This window comes from Felis catus, chromosome B4, assembly GCF_018350175.1.
Source record: "Felis catus isolate Fca126 chromosome B4, F.catus_Fca126_mat1.0, whole genome shotgun sequence".
In the NCBI taxonomy this organism is placed as follows: domain Eukaryota; kingdom Metazoa; phylum Chordata; class Mammalia; order Carnivora; family Felidae; genus Felis; species Felis catus.
Window position 1 is genome coordinate 39,700,400 of NC_058374.1, and position 9,986 is coordinate 39,710,385.

At 48.6% G+C, this 9,986-nt stretch overlaps 1 protein-coding gene across 1 annotated transcript; it reads right to left on the reverse strand.

The window, feature by feature from the left end:
- Positions 1-740: 740 nt before the first annotated feature.
- Positions 741-8,954, reverse strand: FGF23 (fibroblast growth factor 23). Its single transcript, XM_011283757.4, has 3 exons — positions 8,465-8,954; positions 2,434-2,537; positions 741-1,229 (listed from the first exon to the last, which is right to left on the reverse strand). The coding sequence occupies exons 1-3, from the start codon at positions 8,658-8,660 to the stop codon at positions 792-794; spliced, it is 738 nt and encodes a 245-aa protein (XP_011282059.2). The 5' UTR covers positions 8,661-8,954; the 3' UTR covers positions 741-791.
- Positions 8,955-9,986: the final 1,032 nt, after the last annotated feature.

Genomic DNA, 9,986 nt, shown 5'->3' on the forward strand with positions numbered 1-9,986 from the left:
ATGCCAAAGATGGGGTCCATAGGGCTGTATCACAGACCGCTTGGGAACAGGCAGGGCCCCCAGGCTCTGGCTGCATAGAAGGGGAAAGAATGTGGCAAGGGGTCCCTGCCCCGCAAGGAGGTTGAATTTCCTAGCCTGATTTCTTGCCTCAGTTCTCCGAGCATTCTAGTTCCATTTTCACCAGCCTGCTACCAACCTTTTTGACAGCTCTTTTCCAGAGATGCTCTAAGGAAGGGCGAAGGCCTGAGATTAGGATTGTTAGCCGTTTGCCCAGTTCCTCCGTTAATGCCCTAGGTCAGCGTTGCAAACTCAAATGCCAACAGGGCCCAGGCAGGTAACCTAAATGTAAGGAGCAGTGGAGAAGCTACTGGTACTCGCTCTTCCCGTCACCTTGGCGGCAGTGAGCTCACGAAGCCATTGCTTGGTTTTTAATGCTAGACTGACGAGGAAGAGAGGCACAGGGGAGAGAAACTGCCCAGCCTGGTTGGGGCAGGGTGGTGGGAATGAATGAATCCCTCCCTCCTTAATGAGGGCGAAACTTCTAGTTTATCTTTCTGGGCTTCTAAGTTCAGAAAGGTGGTGTGGGTGGGGTGGGGAAGGCAGTGAAACCGCCACCACTCGGGCCTGAAAGGCGCATTCCCGGGGCCCTCCTGGTGGACGGAGAGAGAAACAGGCTCCCGCACACCTCACCCCCACCCTCCCGCTCCGGGACCGCAGAGGGCCCAGGTCCCACCGGAGGCCGTGCGGCTTTCGCAGGGACGGCTCGGCCACGGCTTCCGCTCCTGGTCTCCCTAGTTGAACTTGGGGAAGGGGCGGCACCTCTCCACGCCCATCCCCCCGGCGTGCGCGTTCACCCTGTTGCCCCTGAGCACCCCTAACGGGTCGCTGGCCACCACGCCGCTGTCCTCGGCGCTTGGGAGCTCCTGGGAGCAGGAGGCCGGCGCGGGGGTCATGCGGGGCCTGGGCTTCAGCACGTTCAGCGGGTCGCGCTCGGCGTCCTCGGCGCTGCGGGTGTGGCGCCGCGGCCGCGGGGTGTTAAAGTGGACGAGGGGGATCTCGTTCCTCCGCGACAGGAACTGGGAGTAAGGCGGAGGGTTGGTGCCCGGCAGGAAGGCCCTCTTGGCCGGGCCCAGGCTGACTAGGAAGCGGTGCTGCGGGGAGTGGTACACGTCGTAGCCGTTTTCCAGCGTCCGCTGTCGGAACCTGCAGCTCTCGGGGCTGAAGAGGTGCTGGAGGGGCAAAGCGAGAACGGTGAGGCCCGCCCGGCCCCCGGGGGCTCTGTCGGGGAGGCGTCTTGAACCCCTCATTCCCTTGGGCGGGGGAAGCGGCGACCCTGGTCTGCAGGGCCTGCACGGGGTCCCTGGGGCTGGGCTGGCCACAGCGGGCAGCACTTTGGGCCTGTTTCTGGAGGCAGGGCCAACTTGGGGGCCACCTGGGCCTCTGCCTCTCAACCCTCTTTCGGCTGAAAGTTGGCTTGGGTCTGCCTCCTTACCTGGAGAAAGGAGGGGGCTGGAGTTTGTAGGGCCAAACATAAGGGAGGGCACTCCTATCCGAGATTGGGTGAACTCTGGCCACCGATGACCTAGGTTTGAGCCCGGTTCTGCCACTAACTTAGTACAGGCCTTCACCGAATGCCTGCTAGGGCGTTCACACACGATTTCACTGAATCCTCTAACTCCATGGAGTGTTTTACCAGATGAGGACTATCAGTAGGTCTAAATGTGGTCAGCAGATATTTTAAGTCGGTGCCTCTATTTGTCCCACAGAGAGTTGTCTACTCCAGGTCAGATAGTGTTGTAGGTGCTGGGATATAGCAGCGAGCACAACAGAAAGTCATTGCCATCATGGTATTTCTGGCGGGTCTGTCTGGTGGTAAGAGGCTCCGGAGATGAGCGGTCCTACCATTGTATGATATCAAAACCCTTTGGAATATGCCTGCAACCAGTAGTTTGGGAAATCCTTTGCTTGCCAGTCTGACCCACCAGCAACCACAGTTGGGGCAGACAGAGATCCTTAATGAGAGATCTTTAACTGCAGGGAGATCCCACTTCACTTTTTCCAGGTGAGGAAACTGACATTCAGAGAAGAGAGGGGACCAGCCTAAGGTCAAGAAGGTCTAGTGAAAGAATCGGGAAGACGCCAATGGCTTCTCACTAGAGTAGGCTTCTCACTACGCACAAGGTGCTGTGAAGGTACAAATATGGGTGCCAACAGGCAGTCACTCTAGAGGCCAAGAGCCCGGGCTCCAGAACCAGACTATCTGGGTTCAAACCCCTGTGTATAAACCCTGAGCATCTCCTACTTAGATTGACTACATCACTTGGTGGCACTATCACCAAGCACTGCAAATGGAATCTTTAAGCTGTAAGATTTTATGTTCTGGTGAAGAAATGAATTATCTCTAAATGGTGACCAGCACAAAAAGAAACTCACCGATCCGAAGATATTGCCTCTGAAGTCCATACAGAGGTACCTCTGACTCATCACACCTGTTATCACCACAAAGCCGGCATCCTCCGATCTGATCATCAGGGCACCTGTGGAGAAAACCATCCAGGTCGAAACCTGGCTGCACATCCAATTCCTATCTCTAGGCACTTCTTGAAAACCCACCTCCATGAAACATCCCTTGATTGACTTTAATTTTTTAAAAATTTATTTTGAGAGAGAGAGAGAGAGAGAGCAGACATGCACATGTGTGTGAGAGGAAGCGAGTGAGAGAGAATCCCAAGCAGGCTGTACACTGTCAGCATAGAGCTCAATGCAGCTCAAACCCATGAACCATGAGGTCATGATCTGAGTCAAAACCAACAGCCAGATGCTCAACCAACTGAACCACCCAGGGGCCCCTCCCTTGATTGATTTTAAGGGTGGTGATGATTTCCTTTCACTTCACTCCTCTTTCACTTACTTGTTCAGCTTCATTTCTTTGGATTCTCCCCTCCAAACTACCCGCCCCCACTCTTTGCCTCCCACTTTCTCCTCTTGTCTGTACAGAGCACTCCAAACTCCTGTGCTGGACACATGTTTCTTTATTTTCCCCATTACCTGGCTAATACCTCTTAATGTTTGTGGTGGTCATCACATTCTCCCATGCCTTCTGGGCTTTTGTAATTTTTAAGTCTATGCTGCGATGTCTTTCAAGGATCTGGCTTGCATGTAGAGCCTGAGCTCCACCCAGGAAAGTATACAATAGTCAGTGACACATCACCCATTATGGGTCAAGAACTGTATTAGAACCGATCTGTCCCTCCCTTCTCTGCTTATTGAAGTCATTCATCCTTCAAGGCCAGGCTCAGATGTCACTTTCTATGAAGACTTTCCTAATCTCCCTAATCAGAACTAATGCCCACACCTTTATTACAGCATGCATTTCATTCACCTTGCCTTAGCCACGTTTACTAAGTGCCTCCCTATGAGTGAGCTGTTTAGGAGCCAAGGGTTTATCTTTCTATGTCGAATAGATACCACAGATGAATGTGATTTCTTCTTGGATCTTCATTGCTGTTCTGTGTCCTTTTATTATTTGGTGGTGTCCCCTCCAGTGCTGTCCTTCATGGTCTTTCCATGCCCCCACTCAACAACCAGGCTCCAACAAGAGCCTGACATCCACATGTACTACCTATGTTTTAAATAACTGATGACGCCCTGCCCTCATTGGGACTTGCAATTTTAACCATTTGCGATGCATTGTAGCAAGGACTGGTTAAGTATGATCTAAAGCTTTCTGTTTTGTGGCAAGAGTACAATTCAACAAAACTTCCACCCCAAATGCTTTTTAATTACCTGACATCTTCTGCTTAGAAATCATTTCTTTAAGTCTTTAAGTCTTTAATCATTGCATTTGCCTACTGCAGAATTCCCATGTGGTTCTCCTTTGGCCTCACAGCCCCCAGGCAGGTATGCAAGTTTCTTTTTCAGAAATGTCATGTGGAGAGATTGTAAATGTCCAGCACCTGTGCCCAGTAAGTGGTGGAGCCTCATGGGATGACTTACACCTATGTCTCCCCCTCTTACCCTGTGTCGGCTCAATACAGAGACCTCTGAGGAGAGTAGCAGACAATACTTAGACACTAGCTGAGTATAGAGCCTCATGTGGACGGAAATTAGAATGATGTGGGACAGAAGGAAAGAGGGCAGGAGCAAGCCCAGAAAGAAGAGAAAGCAAGATGGTTGAGGAGAAATGTTAATTTTTTTTCAAGCTTTGCTAAGGGTTAGCCTTGAGGGAAGTTTCTGGAAGCGGGGTGGGGTATGGGAAGTGCTGGATCTCAAATATATGTGTCTCAAATATGTGTCTCAAATATGTGTGTCTCAAATGTGTCTCAAATATATGGCTATGTGTCTCAAATATATGTGTGTCTATGTGTCTCAAATATATGGCTATGTGTCTCAGATATATGGCTAACTCTATGGCAAGCCCTGAGGGAAAGAAAAGGAATGTGTAAAATACAAGCTTTTGCCCCACCCACTTTGGGAAAAAAATAGACTTAGTGTTGCACTTTTTAGGTACTCTACATATTTTAAATTCTCAGAACAACTATGATGTTGTTAATGTTAGCATTAACATGGGTTGTAGCAGCATCCCAATTTATGTGAAAAGGGAACTAAGGGCAGGATTCAAACGCAGGATGGTGACTCTAACATCCTCTTTCCATGACCCTGCAGCTTGCCTCCAACAAGAATCATCACAAGCCTGAGAAGACGAAACCAAGTGCCAGACACATGCTGTGACCCATGGGAACCCCAAGTCACGCTGCCCCTGAGTGGGTCCAGGCAGGGTCGCTGACCCAGGAATGGGGGTGCCTGGATTCTGGTCCCACCTATGCTACTTACTGACTTTGTAGTCTTGGACAAGGCATTGCTCTAGCCTTGGGTTGCTCAGTTGGGTAAAGAGAATAATAGTAGTGGTCCTGCCTACTTTGTGGGGTTCCGATCAGAATCAAATGCTACCATGGTTGGAAAAGGGACTTTCTTCAAAAAGCGTTGGGAAATGGCAGGCATTACGTGGCATGTGCTGGCCTGCCATTTATGACACTCGGGAGCTCTGGCAGCCACGAGGTTCTCATGCTGGGGGCAGTGGGGGCAGTATGCATGCCACCTGTGCTCCTGAGCTCCAGGGCTGGTCCTAGTAGAAACCGCCTGCAGGGCAACAGCAAGCAGCCACCACAAAGGATGCAGAGACTTGAATCAAACCAACATGAGCTAGCGAGAAAGTACAGAAAATGTCAGAGACAGATTGCCTTCCTTTTGCCCATTCAGAAAGCAGGTTTTCACAGGCTGCACAGATTCTAGAGCAGAATTTGGCAGAAGGAAGGCACAAATCACTGGCTACTTGAACCACTACCTGTTGCAGCCAGGTGGGCTCAATGGACTGGCATGTGGAAGAAGCATGGGGTTGGGGTCAAGGTGTCCTCAAGGTGACCTTAAGCCAGTGTAGTTCTTTAACCTTTGTTTTTCATATGTAGGGAATTCATTTATCTCATTTGGTCATCTTGAGGATGTCATGAGATAATATTCTTATCCACAATAAAAACATTTCTAAATGCTAGTAATTTTACTACTGCCACTTGCCTCCACTCTGCTCTATAAGTAGAAAATTACTGGCTCTGTTCTATTCTCATAGCCAGTAAATGATAAATGAGATGATAGATGTAAAGTGCTTCGAGCTCCCTAAAAGAAAGAGAAGAGTTTGCAAGTTTAAAGAGCCGGAGGATAATTCAGCTTTGGGTAAAGAAAAGTGCCAGTGGGGAAGACGGAAGAAGGAAATATACCAGGAGTTCTGGAGTGATATTAACCATGGGTACTAAGCATCTCTTCTGCTGTTTCTATGAAGCAAGCCTGGTAAGGAGTGAGAAGATGGCGCTCTTCTTAGTGGAACAGGAGACATAGAGGTCAGAGAGTGTCCCTGACATCAGTGCTGTGAGTCCCAAGGGAAGTTATAGAATCGTATAGGGCAGGTAATTTCACGATGACCAGCAACTCAAAGATGGGTTGGACACTCAACTATTAATCAGGAATTTACTAAAGCACAATAATCAAATGAATCAGATTTCACCAGAAATATGTAATAATTAGGAGGGGGGAAACACCACACACCTTAGCAGGGTGAAAGCAAATCCTTCACCAGTCTGTGAATTACGTGTGCTACCTATCTGCATGTCTCAGTGTTTCCCCTTAACTTTTTAAGTTACTTTTGATCTTAGTGTCTACATTTATTTTTATAATACACACAGTAACTGATTTGAATAGTACAGAGGGTTATATAAACTGGGAAAAGTAAGTCTCCCTCCCACCCCCCTGACCCCCCGCCCCCGCGCAGCTTTGTGTCAATTTCTAGAGACACATGCTTAGACACCATCTACATCTATCAAAACAAAAACCCATTTCTATTTTTAAAAAAAATCTGAAATCAGTTCCATTCATTTTGCTTCTTCCCAGTCATTTTAATTCACTCCCAACTAGTATCAGTGCCTTCTCTGGGCCTGAGTTCTACAACTCAGGCTGTCTGCTTCATGACATAGGCTGAGCAACACACACTGTACCTCACATGGCTCACCACAGCCGGTGAACACTGTCTACTCCATGTCATGCTCCAAAGGACATATTTTTGGGGTTCCCTTCAGTGAAAGATTCTGTTAAATATCCATTGAAAAAAAATGAGCAAAAAAAAAATGAGCAAAAATGATGCATCAAGTGTATCCAGATTTATTCAGATTTCTGCCATTATTGGACTCAAACTTGGCTTCCCAAATGTTGACTCCTGAATCCTACTACATATCCTTGCGTTCTGGAACCTGCCTGCTATTTGGAGAGAACTTTGGTCCCTCCTTTCATCTCCACTGAGCACCTGAAGAGGTGTGCCCAGCTGGCTTTGCATGTGTATGTATCTTGCTACAGCTTTCAAGACCTTTGATTCCACAAAGCAAGGCCAGAGCAAAATTATTGATGAATTCATTACAACAATAGGGCAAATAATTATTCCTATAAGAAGTTTCCTTTCACTTGGGGCGCCTGGGTGGCTCAGTTGGTTGGTTGAGCGTCCAACTTCGGCTCAGGTCATGATCTCGCGGTTTGTGAGTTCGAGCCCCGTGTTGGGCTCTGTGCTAACAGCTCAGAGCCTGGAGCCTGCTTCAGATTCTGTGTCTCCTCCTCTCTCTGCCTCTCCCATGCTCATGCTCTGTCTCTCTCTGTCTCTCAATAATAAATAAACGTTAAAAAAAATTTTTTTAAGTTTCCTTTCATTGAACAGAAACTGTGATTACTCTACACTGAATCTGCTTGCATTTTCCTGAATCCTGAGCGTCATTTCCTCATGTTCTCCTAAAATAGACCTTGTCTTTTTCAATATGCATCCCCCCTCCCAGCCCAGCATCCCCTATATAGGTGCACGCAAAGGGACCCTCATTTGAATCATAACTAATTGATCAACTGTTTATGGATTGTGATCCACCTTGTCACAAACCTAACCTTTAAAATCATCCCAGTAGCCTCATGTTGCCAAGAAGTTCCCAACTAGCTTGATTGCTACTGAGCAGACCTTTCAGCTCCACAGAGAGGAGTCACCAACTGATACCAAACTGGGTACCTCTGAAGCCCCTAGTAAAATGTTTGGTGCATGGGTGCATGGGTGCATGGATGGATGGATGGTTCATGAACTTGGTCAGACCCACCAAGACAACATACCTGGGCAGTCTGTCTTTAATACATTTTTCTGAGAAGTTTTATAAGGCCTGACTATTAGAAGCTCAGAATTGGAAAGAACCCCTGGGTTCCTCTATTCCAATCCTTGGTCTGATACAGGAATCTTCTTGACAACCTCTGTTGTTAGCCCTGTCCAAAGTTTATGACCCAAACTCGATGTCAATGGCCTGTCTGGCTTTTTCCCTCTCTACTTTGTTGCCTTTCTTTCTGTACATTTTTGGACTCTTTGGGTAGGGCAAAGCGAGAGTAGCTGCCCTTGTGGGAAGAGGGATTATAGTTAAGACATTATTTATGGGTGCCTGGGTGCCTCAGTTGGTTATGCATCTGACTTCGGCTCAGGTCATGATCTCACGGTTTTGTGAGTTCGAGTCCCACTTTGGGTGAGCATGAGCCCCTCTTCTCTCTCTCTCTCTCTCTCTCTCTCTCTCTCTCTCTCTCTTTGTGCCTTATGGGATTTTCTCTCCCCCCAACCCCCTTGCCCCTTGCTCACTTGCACCCGCTCTCTTTCTCAAAAAAAAAGGTAAATTATTGGGAGAAACAAGTAAACACTAATTGGGGAGGTGGCAGAATCTTCTCCCCAGGTTTAAACACACACACACACACACACACACACACACACACACACACACAAGTAGATTCTAGGCAAGAAGCTAGGAGGCTGGATTAGTCCTCTGGTCTAGCCCAAGACCTCCCCAGGCCCCTTGGAGGTGGGTGGACAGAGGAGCTCCCCCTTCTTTCCAGCACAGATGAAGCCCCTACTCACTGTAGATGGTCTGATGCGGTGTGCCATCCACATGGCCGTCCTTGTGTATCTGCAGGTGGTAGCTGTTCCTGGCTGTGGCCGTGTACAGGTGGGTCAGGCCACCCCAGCTGGAGCCCAGCAGCGGGGAGGTGTTAGGATAGGCTCTGACTACCCAGCACAGGACAGAGACCAGGAGCCCAAGGCGGGTCCCTGACATCACGGAGCTCTGAATGGCTGACTAGAGTTTGAAACCTGACACTGCCTCCCTGACTCCCTGGTCTTTTTCTCCTCTTCTCCTTTGTGGGTATCTGGCGTGAGGATCCTAGGCTGGATTCCCTCCTTTTTTCCCTCGGATTTTTAAAGGGTAGATGTGTGACATCAAACAGGAAAAACTCCACTGTCCACATCCTCTGTGTTGTAACCAGCCCATTGGAAGAGAAGGCAGAGACCTCGGAGGCTCACGGAAGGCACGTCGTTCCACACACACACACACACACACACACCCCTCAATTTCAAGCCAACGCTCCAAAAAGTGAATGATGTGTGGGCAAAAGTTATCTGCGACTCTGGGTTGTCTGTTGACCTGCCCCACTTCCACCAGGAAATGTGAAGGCAGTCAGCGGTTCCGAAAAAAATCCAGCTTCAGTCATGCAGTCAACAGACTCCTATGCAATTAATCTCCCATTGAGTCTACTCATTTTGGTTTTCTCCGTCCTTTTAATTCCAATCAGCAGCTATGTATCCGGGGCTTCCTCCCTGCACAGCACCAGGTGGGTGTTTTGAAGTTGCAGAAATAATACAGGACACCAGCAGGCAGAGGGCACCCTCTGAGACCCCTCCTCATGAAGATATGGGAGCTGGGAACAGAGGTGCAAAAACCAAACTTGCCACCTTGGGAAGATTTCAAAATAGGAAGAAAGGAAACCAGGCCTTGAGGTCACCACTACTCTATGAAATTCTGAGGTTTGATTTCTCAGTTTTCCTGGTTTGGACTGCCTAAGGGCAACTAAACTGGTATTATGTTCCCTCTGACAGTACACAGACTAAATCAGAGACCTCATGAAGCTGGGAAGACTGGGGACTGAGCACAGGGGATTGGAACCCAGAAAGGTATCAGGAGCAGAGTGGACAGGGTGTCCTTGCACTTAGTGTCTCCTGGGTGCCTGGCTCCTGGACACTGGACACTGGGCACTTCCCTGCAGACCCTGCTCACAGGTGTGCCCTCTGGAAAGCTACATTTGATGTGAGGCGATAGTGGCAGCACCTGTGGTCCAATGGGGAGCAAACTTCTGGAACACATATCAGAAAAATAAACCCACAAGGAGACTGCTCCTCTTCCAATTTTCCATTCACTGCTTGTTGGTGTCAGGCTGGACTTCATGGTTGATAGATGAGAGAGAAAGGTGTGGTCTCTGCCTCAGGGAGCTCACAAGCTAATGGAGGAGGCAGAAACAAGAAGGTATCACACAAAGCATAATAGGATGTACAATCATACAGGTGCAGGCAAAAGAGATGCCATTTGTTATCCTACGTTTGTGTAAGT

Coding starts and splice junctions, on each gene's coding strand:
- FGF23 (XM_011283757.4), bottom strand. CDS start 8,660: ATGTCAGGGACCCGCCTTGGGCTCCTGGTCTCTGTCCTGTGCTGGGTA. Junction 2,538..8,464: donor ACCGCATCAGACCATCTACA/GTGAGTAGGGGC, acceptor TTTTCTCCACAG/GTGCCCTGATGATCAGATCG. Junction 1,230..2,433: donor GAGGCAATATCTTCGGATCG/GTGAGTTTCTTT, acceptor TTGCCCCTCCAG/CACCTCTTCAGCCCCGAGAG.